Raw genomic sequence first — 23,280 nt, forward strand, 5'->3', positions numbered from 1 at the left:
GTGTCTTTGCCTTCATGCAGTTGTGAGCTGGAAGTGTCCCATTTTACCTCTGTAACCCTAGTGCCCAGCACAGTGCAAAGCTGTACAGAGCAGATCCTCAACAAATTGTTAATTGATTTATTAATTGATTAACTGCTTAACTGATTAAAAGAGATTCCTCTGAAAGTTCAAATCCATAAAATGACAGCAGATGACATCATAATGTTTTCAGGGGCTGAAGAGACACGTGGTCCATTCTGGGTATACCTCTATTCACAGATTCCAGAGAAGACAGGCACAGCCACAAAGAGTTCCATAGCATTTAATTAAATAGGATATGGTTATACACATTGTACACTTATATACTAAGCAGCTCTGTGAAATATTTGTAATGCATGTGGAAAGTACACAGTCAAATCAGAGATCTTCACTGTAGTGAACAATGGATATTTTAAAGAATAATCTCAACAATAAACCACAGACCAGGCAAAAATGCCACCTAATCTGCATCATTTTTCGGAACTCTACCATATATTCTTTCTGGCCCCTTCCAAGTCTTATAGCCCCTCTATAAGAGCTAAGAAAACACAGGTATGCACCTCTGAAACAGCCCACACTTGGCTTTTCTGAAGGAAATTCCCATGGAAACCGCACTGAAGGAAGAGGCAAAGGTTGGTAGGCAATCAACCGCATGAGCCAGGGTGCCCTAGACATGGTTGTTGGACCAATTTAGTTGTCTTTTCATTTCATGCTGTATAGAATTAGCAGTTTACATTTCTGATTAATACATTGCCTCTGATCAGTAGGTTTTTTTTTTTCCTTAATAAAATCTGAAAGTATATTGGGCAGAACCAATTAGTAATCTCACATTACACATTGTCCCTAGGTATGTAATCAAGAATTAACAGCAGTTATGGTTATATGATTATAATACATGCATTTTAAATACTCTAGTAACAGACAGATGCTCAGACACTAAATTCCAATGATAACATCTGCCAAACAATACTGAGACAGAGGAGTTTAGAGCTGGAGATACCTCGATGTTTCTCTACAGTTCATCTCTTCATTTCCTTGAGAGATTGCCTATTTATAACAGGGATACAACATTGCAGCTCCCAGTTCTGACTTAATGTGTGAGGTTCGGTAATTTACCTGTCTTCTTGTGTCCCAATTTTTCCAAAGTCAAAGAAAACAATAAATACTTTAAAGAACCTCCGTGAACAATGTATCAGAGACCTAGGCTGGACATGAGATTTTGTGGAACCTCCTATTTGAGACTTCACTCTCATTTCTACAAAAGGTAAAAAGGACCTTCCCACCTGATGAAAAATGTTTTCTGCTTCCTACAAACCAGGCAGATTCTACCTTTTCTCCATGCAAATTTCTATCATTTTTGTGGCATTTGCCCTGTCGCAAACAGGGCACTTTCTACATGCCTCTTTTGTAGCATTTTGTAGTATAATAAAAATTTTGTTTACTAAGCTGTCACTTTAGTTAGATTTTGCAATTTATGAGGCAGGGTGACATCCTTATTTGTCTTTAGATACCCTGCACCTAACACTATGATTGGCTCATAGCAGGCTTTCCATAAATGCCTATCGAGTAGGTGAAAAGAATGCTTATGGAAGTGCTTTGAAAATTGCCGAAGCACTAAGTAAACATAAGGGATTACAGTGTTGTACTTCTACTGCTGATGCAGAGGAGAGCACTTTGGAAAGGAAAACACTCATCTGAAGAACAAGATGGTCTGATTTTACCAGTCTGTTAAGCCAACAAGTAAGGTCTATCCATCCACAGTTAAAACCCATTCACAGACAACACAAAACAAACAAGAAAACTAAAATACCTAATCCCGCTAAATAAAGTAAAAACCAAACAAAGAAAAAAGTTCAAAACAGAAAATCAATAACAATAAACCTCAAACAAAACCCTGAACCTATGGCCCTTCTTTAGTTTTCTGTGCAGGTTTTGCTTTTTGTGGTTCCGTGAAGCCTGGGTCTGGAGGCCTGCAGGAGAGGGGTTTGCTGCACTTCCCTGAGCAAACATTACTCAATTGCCTTGACTTCGAGCTAGTCATTAAAAATTAATCTAGATCAAGAAAGGCAAGATGATAAATGTCAAACATTCATAATATGTCTCTTCTGTATATCTTCAAGAATGTAGCCACAGCCAGTTCACTCATTGCATGTGCTTGAAACTCTTTCTCCCTGAAGTTTGTGGCAGCATCTATTGCTGGAGAACTCAGGACAATTTGGGATGAATTTAGGTCTGGGTAGTGTCTATACACATGGGAGGAGTGATACCTCCTCTCACTCATCAAACATACCCATGTCCAGGGTTAGCGACAGGTTCCTCTGAGATCATGGATGGATGCATTTGGGTGGTAGCAGCAAGAGAATCACAGTCTTGGTAACAAACGAGAAATTGTGAGTTGTGAGTTTCTAATTTATTCCCTCTTGAGCTTATTTTCAGAAAAATGAAATCAAATGGGCTTCATGGCTTTTTCTTGCCTTCTTTCCCTTCTCTTGACATGGCTGGTCGTGGGACTTCACACCCACAAGACTGATTTCCCCCACTTTCTTTCTCATAGCCATTTTAATTTAAGTGACCATAGGTATGTCCCTGTTTGTCTGGGGCAGTCCTAGTTTCTGCTCATTGTCCTGGAGGGATTATATATAAGTTCCCCTTTCACTTTCCAAAGTGACCCCGTTGGGATCATAAATTATCTAGTCACATCCTGTTACTAGTGAGGTTTGGCACTCAAGAATGGGGAAGTCCTCAATGAAGAGAAAGGCACATGGCTCAGGGAACTGCAGACTCACAGCCATCATATCTTGGCCTCACCCTTCACTGTGTGAACAACTTGGACAAGTTACTTAACTCCTTAGTTCTTGAATCTAATGATCTATAAAAAAGAGAGCAGTTATAGTAATTGCACATAGCTCCCAGGATGATTGTGAGGATAGAGTGAGGCAAGGTGTGCAGAGCACTTGCACAGCATTGGATATATACTAAATCCTAATAATGGCAACTATCATGTTTCTCCTTTTTTCTTTCTTTCCCCCTTGCTCTCTTCCTGCCTTCCTCACTCCTAAATCCTTTCCTTTACTCTTTCATACTTTCCTCTTTCTTAAAAAAACATAGCTGAATCATTAGGTCGACTTAAACCTTGTGACCAGGCCGGGTGCAGTGGCTCACGCCTGTAATCCCAGTACTTTGGGAGGCTGAAGTGGGCGGATTCTGATGTAAGGAGTTTGAGACCAGCCTGGCCAATATGGTGAAACCCCGTCTCTACTAATAGTCCAAAAATTAGCCGAGTGTGGTGGTGCATGGCTGTAATTCCAGCTACTGGGGAGGATAAGGAAGGAGAATGACTTGAACTCAGGAGGTGGAGGTTGCAGTGAGCCAAGCCACACTGCACTCCAGCCTGGCGACAAAGCAAGATTCCATCTCAAAAAAACAAAAACAAAAACAAACCCTAAAAAACCTTGTAAATTCACATGGTAGAAGCAGGGTGCTCTTGTCTCGTGTTGAATGCCACTGAACTCAGGAAACGTGGTCAAAGCAATGTTTCAGAATCCTGCAAGACCATGTAGTGGGGTTTTGCTAATTTTGTCTTCTTCGTGCTGTGAGGGAGACTGGGAACTCTAGACTTCCCTTCTAAATCATCTTTGTGGCTCACGGTGAGTTCAGTCTGGGTTTCTTACACTTCACCGGTTTTGGTAGAAGCTGGACATGGTGACGTATGCTTCTTCTTTGTTTGATCCCAGGAAAGTAAGGATGGGCTGCCCCTGAGCAACTGGGTTCAATGTCAGGATTCTGGATTGGAGAGGGAATGAAGGTGGCAGGGTGCTGTTTGTAGTTCCGAGGCTAAGGAGGAGGTCCTGGTTCACATGAGACCCATTTGCGCCACTCTCTCTGCACTCTAGGGGCCTGGAAGAGGAGAGTATAGGGGCATCACATGCACTGACATTCCCAGCCAGGCATCCGAGGGGTGGATCTCTTCCAAAAGTTTCTGCGGTGGTGACTACATCCTCAGATGGCCAGTTGGGGCTCTGCACGTCCCCTTCAGGCCTCTGCGTCTCAGATTCTTCTAGTTGTGGAGGAACCATATCTTGCAGAAAGCCTTCCGCTTCATCTCTAGCTTGAATGTCATCCACCCTATGAATCTGGCAGTCCAGGAAACTTTCAGGATTGAAACTCACAATTAAATTCTGCACAGAAAAAGGAGAGAAGGCATTAAAACGGCACCTTCAAAGGTTCAGTTCAGGAAAAGGTCTGATGAGTTTTCTGACAGGGAATGTCACGGAATTGCCCACATGTTCCTCAATGGACTCTTTGCTTCTGAGACACTTCAAGACCTGGCTTGACCAGTAGCTGTGCCCTCAAGCCCCAGGGAGCCCAGAAGTTCTGAGATGTGTATCTTGTTTCAGTTCCCTCCTGCAGCTAGGGTTTTAGGAGGGACCCTAGTTACAGGATGCAACAAATACCAGAAGCTGAGGTATTTGATGCATCAACTGTTCCTTGTCCTGGAATGTCATTCTTGGCAACTGGGATGTTGCCAACACAATATTTTTTAAGCACCAAAAACACTCACCTTTCTTGGTTTCTTACACAGATGTTCCAGAGTCTTCTTATGATCTGGGAGACTAGGCCATATAATAGGCTTAATCCTGAAATCAGAGGACATTGATAGAGGAGGTGAATGGCAGAGGGCATAGGCACATTGAGTTTTCCCACTTATTCTGAGCCCGGAATCAGAAGAACAGATTTCCAGTCTTGGCTCTATCACAATTAGGTGGGTGACTATGCTCAAGGAACTTGCTTTCTCTGGGCCTCAGGGCCCTATCAATTCAAGGAGGGGTTGAACCAGAGACAAGTGCTAACAATTCATTCTGTGAACCAGACATGACTGTAATATACCTCTGGGAAAAAGCCCTAGAGGGAAGGAACACCAAGGCTTGCAAGGAGGTAGTTTTGGTGGAGCTGTGGAAGTACAATTTGATCCCATTGTTTACTCCCAATTTAAGTGTTGCCTTTATGTTCCTTCTCTTTACTGGCAGCAATTCTGTCAGCTAATTTTGGCAGAAGTGAGGGAATATTTTCAAATTACCCAGGGAAATTGCTTAGTACTTTCAAGGCAGTGCTTTTCAAATTAGGGTATTTATAATCCTGGGGGTATGTAGCCTTCTGCCAAGGGCATCTTCCTAGAATATTAAGTGACTTAACAAGTGCATGTCTAACACATCATTTTTATGATGAAGCAAACATAGCCTTACCATATATTAGAATACAAAATGCCATGAATTTATATACTGAAAGTCAAAACTTCGAGTACATTGTGCATTTGCCATGAATGATGGCTTCTGCAACCTTTAGGGGATGCTGGAAGAAAAGCTTGGGAAACATTGCATTACAGAATTCTTACTTTGGTGACAGGGTTACAGGGTTTGCCCAATGTCCAATTTATATATTTTTGCCTCTTAGGAAATTCATTGTGGGAATTCACTGAGGATAGATAGGGATACTGGGCACTAAATTTGTGAAATGCCTTATTCCCCTTTGCAGTTTTCTCATCAATAAATGGGGATCAAGCTCTAACTGTCTGTGATCCCACATAATCACCCTCTTTATTAGTTGAAGAAAGTCACCTTTTTTTCCATAACACACAGGCCAAGATGACCAACAGAACCACAGAGAAAACACTCAAAATGCTGATGGTTAGTAAGATAGGATTTGTCTCCCCTGGAAAGCAAGAATAGATCGTGGTAAGCATTCAGTAGTCATGCAGTGGGGTAGGGTCTCAGGATGCTTCACATTTACTTAGTAATGTGGGCCCAGTTATTACTTCTTGAAAGTTGCTTTTCAGATAACAGAGAGATGTGACAGCTTTATGGAGGGATTTTGGCTTAAAAGGCACTGACTCGGGTAACTAGGCCCAGAACATCTGCCACTTGAAATGTAAACATGGTCTGGCATCAAAGGTACCAATGCTCTCTGCCCTTCTTGACTATCCACCAAGCAAAAGAAGCCTGAGCAGGAGATAATGAGAGAGATGTTCACCCCGCTGCAAACTCTAGGGAGGGGATGTCTCAGTTCCTAAACATTCTCAGTTCCAGTTCCAAAGATATCTTCATCCTTCTGGAAAAGGAGATACGGGACAGCCACACCTGCCTGTGCACCTGACACCAACACATGTGCTTCTTGGAGAGGCCTTAGAGTCACCAGCCATTGGGGTCCCAGGGTAAATCGGTTAACTGGAGGTAGTGGGTGGGGATCTTGCTCAAAATTTATGGCAGCTTTCAGGAACACACACCACCTGCACTAGTTCTCAGCTAAGTAAGGACCCCACTCCCTCTGCTTCCTTGTTCTTCACAAAAGGGGCAAGGAGAGCAGGCAATTCATTCTCCAAAGTGTAAAAATGCACTCCAGGGGGGTCCTATTTTGCTGGTTAGTTTTAATAATCTTTCTCTCACTTGCTCCCTCACTTTCACCAGCAAAGCACTCTGGGGGAACAAAAACTCTACCACCATTCTTTACCTGAGTGATTATTGATCTCTGGCGTTCTGAAGTAATAACTTGGACTCCATTCACTCCAGAAGCCTTTAAAATAGTAATGAGGGATGGATCGAACTTTAATCTCATACGTTGCTTTTGGTTGGAGCATTCTCTGCAAGAGTGTCAGCTTTGTGCTGGATAAATTCACGTGCTAGAGAGTAAAGAGTGCGGTTACGTTCTTAGGATGGGAAAAGAGGTGTTGCCTAAATCTCCCAAATCATTTCAGGTAGAATTCCTTTAGTCCCATAAACATTTTCCTAAGGTTGTCTCATATTTATTAGAATAAGGAGCTCTGATATGTGAAGGAATCAACAGCAAAACTGGAGACAGAATCTGAGCTTATAAAGGATGCTGTGAGTGGTCAAGGAGGAGAGGGAAATGATGGGTCTTATTCAGGTGAGTTAGACACTGCCCAGGCTCTCCCTTTCCACACTTCAATATCTTCCTCTTTTCTCTCTCTCCTGTCACATATCAAGGGAAGATGAAAAGTTAGTTTAGGTTAGTGAGCAGGAATCAATTCTCTCCAGAAAGATGCCATTTTACATTGTCAATAGTAATACAGAGACAAAAGTCTCCCCCACACAGTGTATTATCTTTAAGATAAAACCAAAAACATACTCTACTCATTTGATAGATAAAAATTAGTCCATCACTATTAATATATGTATTTATTTGATAATTAGTTCATTTTCGTGTATTTATTGAATTTATATATTCCATATTTTATGAGATTTTCCCAATTTTTTGCTCATTTTTCTATTGTGATTTTTTAAAATGATTTATAAGAGCTCTTTATATATTAATGATACTAATCACCTGTCAGCTGTATATGCAGCAATTTAATCCTACTTTTAAATTTGCATTTTTGATTATTGTGTGATTTGACATACATAAGCCTCTACTTTTCATGTAGTCACATGTCTCAATCCTTTCCTTTCTTCTACAGCTTTGATGCTTAGAAAGTTCTTCTTCATGTTATCTAAACATTTGCCTATATTTTTCTAGTTTGTTTAGAGTTTCACTGTTTTATAATTTCCTTAAATCATCTGTTGTTTTGTTGTTGTTATAAAGGCAGGTGGGCATTTACCTTAATTTTTTTTTTTTAAATTTTGGCCAGGTATGGTGGCTCACGCCTGTAATCCCAGCACTTTGGGAGGTCAAGGCGGGTGAATCACCTGAGATCAGGAGTTCAAGACCAGCCTAGCCAACATGGCAAAACCCTATCTCTACAAAAATACAAAGATTGGCTGGGCATGATGGCAGTTGCCTGTAATCCCAGCTACTGGGGGAGCTGAGACAGGAGAATTGCTTGAACCCAGGAGGTGGAGGTTGCAGTGAGCAGAGATCGCACCATTGGACTCCAGCTTAGGTGACCCAGCAAGACTGTCTCAAAAAAAATTTTTTTTTTAAATTTAATTTTCCTGTCACCATTTATTTGTAATCCCTCCTTTCTCCACTAAGTTGCTTTTCCACTTGTGCAATTTTCACCAATGGAATAATGGAAGAGGGCAGGATCAAGGTAGTCCAGTTGGTGTGTGCATCCAGGGCAGGGTGGGTGAGTGGAAAGAGGGAGCTGGTGCTTTGGGTCAGGTGTTGCATGTATGCAAGTGGCATCTTGCATCACACAGCAAACAAACAAGGCCAATCTTGGTCTGAAAAATGGGGACAGCCAGAATAAGAAGGCCTTGAGAAAGAAAAATCATCATCTCCTCTTCATCCCTGAGGTGCAGAAAGAAGTTAAGCTAGTGGGTTAAAAGAAATCTCATAACATGGTGCACTCCAATCTTCTGCTACCTCCTTTCCAAAATAACTTCTAGGTACCGCCAGATCATTCCAACCTCAACAAATCATGAAGAGAGCATCTAAGTAACTCTCCTAATTACGAAGGGTTAAGCTGTTACTTAATTACGAAAATTAAGCTATTACTTCAAAAACAATGACCTTGGGCTTTAAAATAAAAACAACAAAGACAAACATTATGCCTCTGTTCCTTATCTCATGCTGGTCCCACGAATCTCATAAGCCAGAATGTGCCTATGACTTGGTGGTTATACCCAGATATACATTTTGCCTGATTTGCCTATGAAAGTGGTACTAGACACGGCTGTTTTTGAGGCCCCTGAATACGGAGGATCAATTTGGTCTCAATCTATGTTGTTATCCAACTCACTGATGTAGAAACATTCTGAAGACTAAAATTAGAGCAAGAAAAAATAGCTAGAGCTAGAAGAGTATGCACTAGGGAAAATCCAGGTTTTTGTGGGGCTAGTATTGGGAGCTTCTTTCAGTAGAAGGTATGTTTTGAAAGCAAAATTGTTAGGCCCTCTCAGGGGAAATGCCCTACTAGAACAGCAAAATATGAAACATTCATTCGTCTTTATTTTTTTAATGTAGTTGAGCTACATACCATCCAGTTGTTCTCATCTTTTTCGTGGCGGTAAGCTACATCATGCATTAAAACTTTTACATACTTCTTTTGCAAGTGTGATGTATTGAACGTCACCAGAAAGTCATTGGCTCCTTCACGATAGATGACACTTAGGTCAAAAGGAGCCTCAGGTTTAACTGGAAAAGAAAAAGAAATAAATTCTGTCTAAAGTGTGGCCAAGGAAATAATTATGGGATTTAAAATTCATCTCCTCTGCAAATCACTCTGACCTTTTTGTGTCAGTAAATGACCAACTATTCAGAAAACCATTTCGTCTTCTTGGGTTCAAATCCAGTCCACATTCCCCAGCCTCCCTTACAGTTGGGTGTGACCTTGCGAGTGAGGTGAGTAGAGGAAATGCACACCCACCCTCACCCTGGCCCAGACACACACCCATGTGTGACTCCCCTGCTCCGTCCTCTTCCACCACTTGGAGTCCTGCGTTAAAGACAGTGGAGCCATAGGATGGAAAGTGCCCAGAATACTACTTGGAGGAGCCCCACCTGCAGGTTAGAAACATCCATTCTGACTCTGATTGTGAGTGAGAAATACACTTACGGTGTTTGAGATGTCATATGTTTGGGGGCTTATTTGTTACAGCAGCTAGTGTTAATTTTACACTAAAACACATCCTCTTTGCCTTTTGAATATTGGAGAACTTGTTACTAATGAGCCCCATAGCAGTAGTATTTAAACTTTGAGTCTTCATTCTTGTAATGAAATTACGTTATATGCTGTGAACCTTGCACCTCATCTCAGTTATAGTGGCGTGAAGGGTCTGTGCCCTGGCCCTGGCTAGGACCTTCCAGACTGGCCTCAGGGAGCCCCCTTGTCAGTCTCTCAGCTTTAACACTGAATTTCTCTTGGGCTTTTCTATTGCCTTCCTGCCTTGCAGAGTTGCTGTTAGGATCATATGCTCCACATATGCTAAGCTGTCGGAGGGAGACAGGTATCATTTCAGGCAGAACAAACCCAGAGAAAGGTACCGATTTCCTAGAAGGTCCTGAGACTTCCCTGACCTGCCCTCTTGGCTGTTCACTGATAACAGCCTGGGAAGTTAGTTGTCTGGGGATGAGGGTGCTACTTTTTGCATGACTGATCTCAGGCCCAGTTGTTCATAAGAGGATGTGGGTTCATCGAACTTTCACTCAGTAGAGTCTGAGCTGGACTTTAGCATTACCGGCTCAATAAAGTGAAATCCTCGTGGCAGAGTTTGGCCTAGCTCTTGTAGTCACTTGTTCATTGTGGTGACTGCCCGTTTCCCTGCTTTGCCTTAGAGGTACTGAAAAAAGAGTATTGACTTCATTTTTCACTGTTGGATGTCTTGTAAAAGGGGAAGTCTAATAAAAGGGAAGATACCCGAGACCTAGCAAGAAGCAGGAGGAAAGGCAGAGGGTGGAGAACTGCCCCACAGATAACGCTGGCAATGTTTCGCCCCTCTCTCCAGTTCCTGCCCTTTATTCCATTCTCAACAAGCCCTTCTGAGCTGAAACCCCTGCCCCGTGTCCATCTTTTAATAAAAAAGGAATTAACGGAAGAACACATCTCCTAAGCACTGCGTGCTTTGCTTACGCTGTCTTCACTTGTCACCACCATATTGATAAGGAAACTGAATCTCAGAGAAGTTAATTAGGTTTGGGCCCCTGTAAAATGGTTTAAAGGGATTTAAATCCAATTCTCTCATTCTGAGGCTCACTCTTCTTCATTTAGCTTTTGTTTCTCTCATGTTGCACATCACAGTGGCTTGTCGTGGTGCTCTCTGGACAGTTCTGCCTCAAGCCCAAGTCATGTCTTTGAGCAAATTAGAAAAGGCGGCTCATTTTTCAAGCAATATTTTAGAGGTAATATATTCTTGTAGAATCTGAACAATCATATCAATCTACTCTGCCAGGAGAAGTGGAAAGGCAGGAAGCTTCCCCCTTCAGCTTTATTGGGTCAAGAGACACCTAAACAAGGAGAAGTGAGTGTGCAGATGGTGGGTGTGGAGCTCTGGCTCTGGGGCTCAATCAGAAGCATCTAGTTTAAACTCACTTAAATGGTAGTAATGAAGTGTCCCATTAGGACGTAAGAGGAGATGCTGGTGTGAGACATGCCTTTGCCTCTCTTCCTGCTTGTCCAGTGCTTTTCTCACACCACTCTTCCACGGGGCCTGTGCTACCAGCAGTGTGTGTACTGTACCCCTCCCTCTTGCCATTCAAAAGCCATGCCGATTTGTGGTCTGCTGAGGGGTGGAAATTGTAAGAGCATTGGGTATATGGGATATGGGGATTTGGAGACTCTGGTGTCACCTGGAGACTCTGGGTGTATTGTGAGTGTTTATGTGCATCCAAGGGCTTGCATGCTGGTGTGGGTTTTTGTGAGAATGGGTTCTGCTCTGATGCTCCAGGACCTTGTCCGAAGACTGAGAATCTCTGCCTTCACTGCTCACTCTTGGAGAAATGAATGTATATTTGCAATGTAAGTGGTGAACCTTTAGATATGGTGCCCCATCCATAGAGGCCTCATCTCCAAATAATCAAAATGCAAGTTTTTCATAACCTTGGAGATACCCCGTCCTCTGCCTGTAACCAGTACCCACACTGGTCATGCCCAATGCTGCTGCTGTGTGGCCAACATGCACAGCCATCTGCCTAATGTCTCTTTTCTACTACATTTGCTTTTCCACAAGTTAATTGTTCACACATGGAACTTCTGCTTTAACTCTCTATTTTACCATCAGTGAAACAAAGCTGAGAGAAAGCTGAGCTAGGTTCCTCATTCTTTCTTGTCTGTAATGAGTATTGCTCTCTTACCTTTAATTTTCTTTTTGGGGACTGAAGGGGGTGTGAATAGGGAATACTAAAGGTATTTTTTTAGATGCGGTTAACATTCAAATCAACAGACTTTGAGTAAAGCAGATTGTCTTCCATGATGTGGTGGGCATCACCCCAAGAGTAGAAGGCCTCTAGAGCAAAGATTGAGGTTCCCTGAAGAAGCAGCAAATCTATCTCAAAAGTGCAATACAGAAAATCTGCTTGAGTTTCCTGGCATGCGGAATTTAGACTCAACACTGCACTCTTCCCTGAATTTCTAGCCTACTGGCTTGCCTTATGGATTTTTGCAATTGCCAGTCCCCACAAACACAGAAGTCAATTTCTTCACAGAAATCTCTCCTGTCGATCATCTCTATCTATCTGGCCTCCTACTGGTTCCCTTTTTTTCTAGAAAACTCTGACTAATAGAGAAGATATATATGCTTTTTAAAATAACTTGATAAGTTAGCTAAACTCACTCAGAATGTTGTAGGAATTTGGGGAGAAGACTACAAAGAATTCAGGAGAACAGGTGAGGAAAGAAAGGACACCTGTGGATGGATGACAGGAAACCCAGCTCCAGTTAGACATTTCATGTAGATTTGCACACTCTCTTTGACAGCTGGGTTTGAAGAGCCTCAGAATTCTTGCATGGCAGGAAAGCAAACATTTCAAATTTTTCATTTATTAAAAAATTCGCAATAGAGAATTAGCTATTATTAATTACCAATTGTTTCCACAATTTGTCTACTTTTAACCTACAGAATTTCCAGACATAGTGTTTTCAGGTATTCAAAAAATGACAGGCATACCCCTTCTTCTTACCTGTACAACTTCTTACCTATAGTGGCTAGGTTTACGTTTTTGCAGGTTAGACTCTTTTCTCCAGCCTTCACACATATCTCACTATTTCCGATCAATAGGAATTTCTTTGTTTCAATGAGATATATCTCTTGTAGTTTCCTGAAATTCAGGCACCTTACCTCCACGAGGGCCCCACTATAGGAATGAAAAGGGGATATGTCTTGATTCAGGTGGGAGTTCCTGTATACGACGGAATAGTATCATATGCACATTGCTATATGTTTGACTTTAACTCTGTTCATAGGTATGTTGGTGGGTGAGTGGAGTCATGTCCAGGAATGAGAGATAATGCATTGAAATCATGTGGCTTTCTGCTGCCATTATACTTAATGATGGTTTACTCAGAATTAGAAGCAGTTGAACCTGAAATAGTCAAAACATGCTTACAAAAATCATCAAAAATTCCTGTATTTTTAAATAATCAATCATTGAAAAACAAATACTTTGTTTAGGTAAAGAAGTAATTATTTTTTATGTTCCATGGGAATGTACATGAGAAATAAGAATCGTAAAAAAATCGAATTAAAAAAAAGTTAAAGAAACTGATAACAGTATAAAGGGTTATATAGATATATAACATCATACATACTTGATGGGTAACATAAGGGATTTTCATTAGGTAATTTTGGCTGATAAAACCTAATAAGACTGGTTAAGAAAACAAAGATATAAATTACCAATATCTGGAATATAAGAGGAGATAACACTGTAGATCACACAGATGTCAAGAATACGATAAGGAAAGTTTAAATGTTATTTTAATGTATGTAGTAACTTAGATGTAATGAAAATGTTTTATAAACAGAAATTAGTAAATCTGACATAAAATTGCTTATTTCAATAGTTATATTTCTTTCTAAGAAATTAAACTTACTATCAGTAAACTTTCCCACAAAGAAAACTCTACTCCTGACGGTTATATTACGGTAAATTCTAGTAAATGTATAAGAAAAGAAATAGTGCCAATATAAACAAATTCTTTTAGAAACTAGAGGAGGAATGACCCTCCTCAACCTATTTTTTGAAGCTAGCTTAATCCTGGTACCAAAATCTGGCAAAAATATTACAGAAAAGAAGTTGATAGATAAATATCCCTTAAAAATGCATCAGCAAAATTTCACAAGAAAATGTTAACACACTCATTGTAATTCACATTTACAAAGTAGGGCATATCTTAGGAAACCAAAGCAGGTTAAACATTCAAAAATCAATCAATATAATTTGCCACATTAACAGACTAGAAGACATGAATAACCTGGTTATAGTCAATTGGTGCATTCAAGCATTGTTTAATAACATGAATGTATTTATTCATGTTAAAAACTCACAACAGATAAGAAATAGAAAGATATTTCTTCAATCTGATAAACAGCATTTACAAAAAGCCTATAGTTACTATCATATTTATGTTGAAATTGTGAACATAAATCGTTTCCCTAAGACCAGGAGATGACAGGAATATCCACTTTCACCATTTCTATTCAATGATGTACAGGAGGTTTTAGCCAATGTGTAAAACAAGAGAAACAAATAAAATGTATCCAGGTTGGAAAGAAGGAAAAAATACTTCCAGTATTTGCAGAAAACATGTTTATTCATGTGGAAAATGATAAAGAATATTCAATACAACTACAGAAATAAATAAAGTGAATTATCAAGGTCATTATACAAAAGTCAGTTTATATGTCTATAAGCTACCATCAAACAGTTGGAAAATAAAATTTAAAAATGATAGTTCAATTTGATAGAAATAAATACATAAAATACTTAAAAATAAAATTAATAAAAGATGTTCAAGGCCTTTGCACTGGAAATTATGAAACATTGTTGAGAGTTTTTAAAAGAAATCTAAATAAATAGAGAACTATGTTCTCTATTGAATTAGACTAGCTAATTCAATATTGATAAAATGAAAATTTCCCCAAAACGGCCCATATATTACTCAAAGTCTCAGCGGATTTTTTAAAGAAATTGACAAGCTGATTCTAAAATTTATGTGGAAATAAAAGGAACCCACAATAGCCAAAGCAACATTGGAAAAAGTAGAATAAATATGGAAGACTCAGAAACCTGACCTCAAACTTAGTATAGCGCTATGATAATCAGAACAATTTAGTACTGGCATAAGGATAAATAAATTAATCAATAGAAAGAATTCAGAAATAGACTCACATACAATGTTAATAAATTTTAAATGCAGGCACCCAGTAAATTCAATGGGGTGATAGCACATCATTTTCAGCAAATTTCTTTGAAATAACTGAGTAGATGTATAGAAAATATAAGCCCTAGTTCCACATAAATATATAGGATTAATTATATGTTTGATGTAGACCTAAATATAAAGGCTAAAGCTGTAGAACATTTAAAAGAAAACATGGGAAAATATGTTCCCTACTTTGGGAGTAAGCAAAGGTATCTTAGCAAGGTTACAAAAAGCACTAAATATTTTTTAAAAATGATATATTAGACTCCATCAAAAAAAACCCTCTTGCTTATTAAAATGCACCATTAAGAAAATAAAATGACAAGCTTCAGACTAGCAAAAAATAGATGCACTACATCTATCTGACAAAGGAATTGTATACAGAAAACATACAGAATGCATATCCAGCATTAATAAAAGGACAAATAACTTGGTAATTTTAAGAGATGGTCATCAAAAGAAGACATGCAAATGACCAAGTACATGAAAAGGTGTTCAACAGTTGTTATTTGAGAAATGCAAATTAAAAGCCTAAGGAGATACTGTCCCAAACCCAAATATTGCAAATGATATATAGCTCTTATATATTGCTGGGAGGATAGTAGAATGGTATAACCACTTTGAAAAACTGTTGGGCAGTTTCTTATAAATTTAGATACTCTCTGACCTTATTACACAGCAATTCTATTCTGAGAGTTTTTTTTTTTTTTTTACCCCAGAGAAATGAAAATATATATTCACAAACCGATTTATAGAAGAATGTGAACAGCAACTTAAAAAAATAGTCTCTAACTCGAAAAAACGCAAATGTCCACCAAGAGGAGAAATAAAAATTTGTGGTGTATTCATACAGTGGAATTACTACTCAGCAATTGAAAAGATGAGCTATGAGATGGACATCAACATGGCTAGCTCTCTCAAACACTGTGTTAAATGAAAGAAAATGGAAAAGAATAAAGCATTATTCTATTAATAAGAACTATCAGAAACTGGCGAAAACCAAAGGGTGATATAATTAAGAACTACGATTGCATGTGGAGTATGAAGGTTGACTGGAATGGAACACAAAGCCTCCTTCTAGGGGGAAAAAAAGATCTATATCTTTATCGTTGGAATGGCTACATGTCGTAGACATGTCTCAAAATTCACTTAAGTTTTGTGAATTTTACCACATGTAAATTTTACTCCTAAAATGCATTGTAATAAAGCAAGAAAGTAAACAAAAATGAATAAATAATGTAAAAATTTAAGAAGGAACAAAGGTATATATTCTCATTGTAAGGTAATTTAAAAAGATAGAATAAAAGTAAAATCACAGGGTTATTTTCCTTCTCTAACCCTAAATTTAATTTTCCTCTTCTGTGATAACCACAGTTACCAATTTGTTTTTCCTATGCACTTTTTAAGCTCAGCCAAATAGTTCTAAGGAGGTATAAGTGGGTTAAATTGGAAGTCAAGATCTGGGCAGGAAAAAAGTGCCTCTGGGTAAGTTTGCTTACATGAAAGAATTCTTTCCATTGACCAGACGTAATTTTGTTTAAATCCTAAGGAGTGTGTTCAAGGAAGGCCTTTTGAATGACCTGCAACCCAGAATGTGTGTTGGTTTTCTCTGGTGAACTGGATGTGTGTACACTGTTCTCTGCATGTGCCCAAGTGAGTCCTTTCTAGAATGGTTCCTGGACTCTGCACAGAAAGAGGAACATGTTTGTCTGGCTTTAGGTGAGCTGGCCAGGAGGTTAAATGTGGAGGAGTGTGCCCCAGCTTTAGGTACAGAATCTTTCACCTTTGGTTTATTTTGGTGTGTGAGTGACTGGTTAAGTTCCTACAGTCATGAAAACCAGAGATTGATGAAGAAATGTTAAGTGAATTAACTGGCTAAATATAGTGAGTATTTTTGGGACATTCTTTAAAACTGCTTTCCCAAATCATAACTTTTGTTAACTGGTTATACAGTTGTTTAGGCTTTAAAAAGGATGTGTGTATGTGTATGTGTCTCAAAGTTACTAGAAAGTTGTGTTTCTTGTTGGGGTAGATGGACTTTCCCACTTGGAACAGGAAAAAAAATAGATTTTGTGGGTAAGCTAGACAGATACCAGGGAATAAGCTTAGGACAAACGTCAGGCAGAAATATCTGAAGATGACAATGTTGTCATAATTTGATAAATAAATATAGAAGGGAAGACTGGGAGTGGGGTCCCATTTCTGAATTTTAGGTAAACATGGGATGTGGAGAAACTAGGGCAATGGCTTTTAGTTCAATCCTTGAGTATAGATACGTTTGTAAGGAAAGTATGTGTTAAATATCCAATTACAGTCCCCAACCAGTAGCAAGTTTCTGGTACTGTTAGGAATTTAAGAGGGATCTAAAATAGTATTTTCAGCTCATTCCCATGTTTTTGAGAATGAAATTAATGAACAACGGACAATCAACGATGACCTTATGGCTGTCTTGTGAAACTGGGTATCCTTTTAAGGGCTCTGAACTCCAGGAGTTAATCTACTAAAGAGCTGATACTAGTGTTTTTCACTGAAAACTTTTCTTAAGGCAGTACCTTTCCAGTGGAAATATCTGAATCCAGTTGGAAAACCCAAAGAGAGGAGGCTTTGGACAGATTACAATATGACAGAAAAAAATCAAGAGAAATGTTAAAGGGCAAGTGTGTTTGAGTGGTCAAGGAAGTGGTCAAATATGGTGTGAATGAAAGTGAACAGAAAGATTAGCCTCAGCTTGGCCAAGAGAAATCAGGATGAACACTCAGCCCACCAGCCAGCTGGTTAAAGAAGCCAAAGTGAAACCTCTGTGTGGGAGGTGTTTTGCCCATAAAAGTAAGTGTATTGTTTGAATGAGTTGTTTGGCTGTTTTGGTGCAATTCATTTCCAACCTAGATTCTGGACATTGAACTGGTTCTGGTTCTTTTGATATATTTTATTCCTGGAAAATATGTTAGGGAAGTGAACAGAGGCTGACGGAAAGCACAGTACAATAATCAAGTCCAAGAGCATGTTTATCTAAGGACTGCAGCAGGAAGCACTGCATGATAGATGCAGGAAGCTCCCATAAATTAATATACGTTGGAGTTCAGGACTTGTTTGGACTATGTACTGTGGAGAATTGTCTCAGTGTCTATGGAACATAAGAAGCCTTCTATTACTGTTGGTGGATCTTGACTTACTTTGCTCACTAGGAAACTAACTAAAAATTAGGTCATTCTGATATAAATTTGGAGTTAGCCACATGTCAGAATTTTAAGTTAGAGTAGTTTCTCAGATCACAAGAGATAGTAACCCTTGGCAACAAGAGATGACTTGTGGAGGAAGGAAAAGATAAAGTTCCCTGAGACCTTGAGTAAGCTTTAAAACCAAAGACTCTTCTTCTTTGCCTTTTCTCTGAGACCTTGTGAAACACAATGCCAACTTATTCCTATGAATTTCTGAAAAAAAAATTACATTGAGAGGATCATCTGAAGTCAAATTGTGTCAAGAGGGTAGAAGTTAGGTCAATATTCACAGAATTATAATTTAATGTTGCTTCCCCATTACTCGTTATTCACTGTTTGGAATGATTTACATGATGAAACTATTTAACCATCACAAACTTCCTGTGAGGCAGGTTATCTCATTTTACAGGTGAGGAAACTGACACATAGATATATTACATAACTTTCTCGAGGTCAAAAAGCTGGTAAGCACTGATTTGGGATTGGAAACAAGGCAGTTTAACTGTCATGCAACTTGAAGATACTGGATTGTCTGATGTTGAGCAAATAGATTTTTGGTGAGGGGTGTTGTAGGAGATGCAGGATTTAAATTCTACTGTGAAGTTGGGAGGAATGTGGGATACCCCAAGATCCAGAACGTCATTTGACTGAACCTCCAGATCTGAAAGTTGAACTGTGAGAGGAGCTTTGCATAAGTGGTTTTGGTGAAGGACAAGTAGTTTCAGGAGACTTTTGGGAATTCCTTAGATGTTAACATTTGTTAATTAGGCAACATATCCTTTCTTTTGCAGGTATTAAAAGAAGCACATGAAAAGAGAGACAGAGGATGTCTAAGTAATCATTAAAACCACCATTCCTCACCATATTTCAAATTCCAGATTGGTGGTGTTGACATCTGGGTCCTCAAAAGCACAGGTCAGCGAGTGCTGGGATCCATTCACTTCCAACTGGCTATAGCATGAGAATGAGTAGTCATCCAGTTCTGCATCTTCCAAGTCTCCTGAGGAGGAATAAATATACTGCTGTTAATGAAACAAATGAATGTATCCTTTTGAAATATGGCATGACCTTAATAAATTGGCAGACATGTCTTATCTAAAGAAGGAAAGCCCAAGGGCAAAGACAAGAAAAATGTTTCAAAACCAACCAACCATCAAAAAACAAAAACTGAAAATGCTCAATGCTAACAGAGTTTTCCAATAGAAAAAGAAGTCCATCATAATGAGTAAGTGACCTCCAAATATTTCTGAGTTAAAGAACCAGAGGTACTGAACACATTCTTTTCTGTATTTAAACTGAAATTTCTTCTGCTACATTTGTTACATTGATTGTCCGTATATTTCAAAGAAGAAATACTTTATTTCCATTATTCTCATGCTACCTAATCTCACTTTTGACTTCATTACAAATCATAATTTATTCCCTCCTAGTATCTTTTTCTGTTTTCTTAAATGAAGGATGATGATAGCTATCTTCCAGTTAGAATTTCACTTTTTTAAGAGGTCACTTTCCCTTGTATAAAAAGGCATCCCAACTAAAAGTGGCTCTGATTATCTCCATTGTGTGACTGTTTAAATGTATTGATTATCTCCACTGTCTTAAGCTACTGACTGAGACAAACATGCTTAGGAAAAAAAATTAGATCTGGCAGGACTCAGATTTGATGAACCTTCCTGTGAATGTTGTACATACTGCTTCTATTCTTATAGATTCTTCTACAGACACAAAGGAAGTGGGGAACCAGATTTATTATTATTTTTTTTTGCTATTACTTTTGGAAAGTGTAACCTGTCACACATAGTATTTGGTTTCTTGAGCTGAGTTGTAGACCCTATAATGAAATCTACATTTTGTATGTATGTTTTACATGATAGGAAAGTGAGGCTGGATAAATAGGTCAGAAAATACACTCCCACTGGGACTTGAGAAAATCCAGAGTAAGCAAAGCCACTCTCAGAGTGCTCTGGTGTGAGCCTAGGACTGCGTCCAGGTTATTCTGGTTCAATGGTACTAGAGATTAGATGCTTCTAAGGCTTTACACTAGAGATAGGTATACTAAAATTGAATCCCAGTCAAGTGTCCCAGAGACCAAGGGCTGTCCGAATAGCACTTTTTTAACTTAAATAACCCAGAAGGGAAAATGGGAAAGTTAGTAAAGCTGATTGTAAATGGACCAACCAGTTGAAATGCAGGTTGGTTCAGTCAATGCAACAAATCTCAAACAGCCCTAGCTGGACCATAGGTGTGGGCATTGCTCACAGCCACAGGCATTTGTCTTTATGGCCATTCCCAGAATCTATCCAGCTCACAGTTCTGCCACCAGCAGAAGTTCCTTATGTAATTCAGCAGGGTATGGCTCTCCTTCTGATGACAGTGTGAAATAATGAGAGGCAGCCCACCATACAGGGCTCACATTTCACAACATGTTCATTCTTAATTTTGTAGGCTTAGTACTGTGTACTGGCAGCTTTCTAAATGCAGTGGCTCTGACCTTACATGGCAGTACTCACATTGTTCTGACATTTTCTTTTCCGCCAATCTTATGCACAGAACATACATTACTATTTGGATTCAGACATCCTGTGGGCCAGCTTTGTCTTCATGATTCTTCAATAGAGACAGCACACTCTAGCAGACACCAGTGCCCACATAACAAAGAACTCCCACTGTCATCCAGTTTGGCAAAGCATACAATATACAATGAAGCATTTATCCAGTTTCTTGCACTTAAAATGGCTGTGTTTTAGGAAGCAGCTCACTGGCTCTTCAGTAGGTATTACTGGGCAGAGTTGCTTTGTAACCGAGAAAAATTCCCTTCAATGACTTACAAAATGTTATGGCATTTTACAAAGAGAATATTCTGCTTGACATGAGCTGAAAAATTCTTGGCTAAGAGTAGTTAATGTACACAATGATCAAGACCTGTGGTGTCAGAGTTGGACAGCTGTGCGTTTAAATACTGGATGTTCTACCTTGTAGCTGTGGTTCTCTGTCAGGTAGGCAACTTCTCTAAGACGTATGTTCTAATATGTAAGCTCATGTTATGAGCAATTATTGAATGGATATATACAAAGATGTAGCTTAGAACACAGCATTTAAAAAGGGTTAGCTATGAGTATAATATTTTCTGAGAAATAAGTAATGAAAAGGTAAAATAAGAACTCTAATTCTGAAAACGTACATGAAACATTTGAGTTTCTCTTTTGAACGTTTATGTCAGTTGAAGGTGTTATCACTATTGTTTTGAAATTACAACGAGCTTTTGAATAATGAGTTAATCTATTATTCTTTAAATGATCAATAATTAATATTATTTATTTAATTAGGTATCTAGACATATTTATCCATACAAAATTTAAATTTTGTGGAATATGTATTATAGGCAAGCCAGTAATATTTAGAAATCTTCTTCCTACTGAATGGAGTTAGTTAATTAATAGTGTAAATGATTTGGATTTTTAAAAAAGTATCCCTTTCTTCTCTTGATCATCCTTGTGATGTTCAGAAAACTAACAACTTTCAACAAGCAGCAACTGAATGTGAATTCCTTATACCCCAAACTGGGAAGTATTTTATGCAGTCATGTGAATCAGGTAATTATAGATCTCCTAAAAATATGAAATTTTAAAAGTTGAAGTGAAAACCCAGTTTTCAACTAGAATTCTTATGTATTTTAAAAATAGTATGATCACCAGGGAGAAATAGTGAGTATAGATGACACCAAAGAGATTAAGTTTATGTTTCCTGCCACACATCAGTCTTTGTGCAAATCCAAGGCAACATTTAGCACAGAATAAAATCATCCCCCATAAAGTGAGTCATACATTGTAAAAAACGTCCAACTGTCTGACAATTCCCTTAATGAGAAAATTCTAGGGATTTCCATCCTTTGTAATTACATGACTCAAAATATCTACACTGAGTCATTAGGCTGATGTGCTTGATATTGTCTATAGACAAATACTTTTTAACTCTTAAAGTGAAAGGGTTATAATTACAATGTGTTTATGTATGGGCAGAATTGGGTTCTAAGTACTAAGTTTTTTAGACCCCAAAGAGAATTATTGCATATGATCATTTTGTTGGTGTGAAGGCAATTCAGTGTATTTCAATTAGTAAACTCATTTAGATTTTTCTCTAGTCTGTTATTTACTAAAAATCTCACATAAATCTCTCAAAACTGAAGTATTTGGAAAACATTTTCAGAATTTATTGGATGTCTACTATATTCTAGCCACTGATTTAGGTATTGAGGATATAGCACTGGTCAATGGAGACAAAGCTATTGCTTCTGGATGTTACCTCATCCTGAAAGTTATGCTTTCAGGATTTTTAAAAAGTCAAACAAAATGAATCCAGCTTGATCTCCTGACAAGGTAAAATTACCTTGGACATTTTCCAACAAGCACAGTCATAGCACCTACATGAATGTTCTTTCTGTAAGAGCAGAGGAATCATTCAGCACTTAAGATATACACTTAGGAGTGAAATGCATTCCTTCTTGAGAATTGTGAGGTCTTATAAACTATCCATAGTATTGACCCCATTCCCCCTGTCATGGTGTTTAGAACATTTGAAAAATTGACTGAATATGTGGTAAATTCTCAAACTCCATTCCAACCCAGTGCCCAACTCAGGTCTGTTAGGGAACTGAGTAACCTGAAACTATGCTACAGGTAATCAAAAATCCTTAAGAAAAGTTAGAAATGACTCACCATTCTGTGCATGGCCACTTTCTCCAGAAACGACTTGAAGTAAAGAAAAAAATACAGCAAAAGTTGTACCTAGAATTGTCATTCTGAGAGAGAGAGAGAGAGAGAGAGAGAGAGAGAGAGAGCAGACGTGTGAGCCAGTGTGTATGAAATGAATGAGAGGAAGAGAAAGGGAGGGAGGGAGAAGACAGAGAAGCTTAGATCTAGGGCTTTATGCTTATCTAATCACAGACAGAAGGAAGTATAAACACAGCAATAAAGGAGGCAAGTTCCAGAAACAGGAAGTCTGAGTAAAAGTATTGCTGCTATAAGCAGAGGTAAATGACATGAAGAGACAGAGCCTTTGAAATTACTGTATCTCCTGGATATTCCCTGCAGCCCCACACTTACTGTGCTTAACTTCAGAGGAAGGCAGTAGATTCACACCTAGGCTCAAGCTATCTTAGGCTAGGGCTCACTTTATTTATTTATTATGTTTTTATTTTATTTTATTTTTTCAGGACAGAGTCTTGCTCTGTCA

General features: G+C 38.7%; 1 protein-coding gene across 2 annotated transcripts; it reads right to left on the reverse strand.

Moving 5' to 3' along the window:
- Positions 1-285: 285 nt before the first annotated feature.
- IL7R (interleukin 7 receptor) lies at positions 286-23,004 on the reverse strand. 2 transcript variants are annotated; one of them, XM_003925928.3, is made up of 8 exons: positions 22,764-23,004; positions 18,910-19,048; positions 12,602-12,759; positions 8,948-9,105; positions 6,523-6,691; positions 5,634-5,727; positions 4,580-4,655; positions 286-4,196 (listed from the first exon to the last, which is right to left on the reverse strand). In XM_003925928.3, exons 1-8 carry the CDS (start codon positions 22,843-22,845, stop codon positions 3,693-3,695), a joined length of 1,380 nt encoding a protein of 459 aa, XP_003925977.1. In that variant the 5' UTR covers positions 22,846-23,004; the 3' UTR covers positions 286-3,692. The 2 variants fall into 2 exon arrangements, with proteins under 2 accessions (XP_003925977.1, XP_074242721.1); XM_074386620.1 differs by lacking the exons at positions 286-4,196; positions 5,634-5,727 and having other exon boundaries at positions 4,203-4,655.
- Between the last annotated feature and the right edge of the window lie 276 nt (positions 23,005-23,280).

The sequence above is a fragment of the Saimiri boliviensis genome, chromosome 1 (genome assembly GCF_048565385.1).
Source record: "Saimiri boliviensis isolate mSaiBol1 chromosome 1, mSaiBol1.pri, whole genome shotgun sequence".
NCBI classification, from domain to species: Eukaryota; Metazoa; Chordata; class Mammalia; order Primates; family Cebidae; genus Saimiri; species Saimiri boliviensis.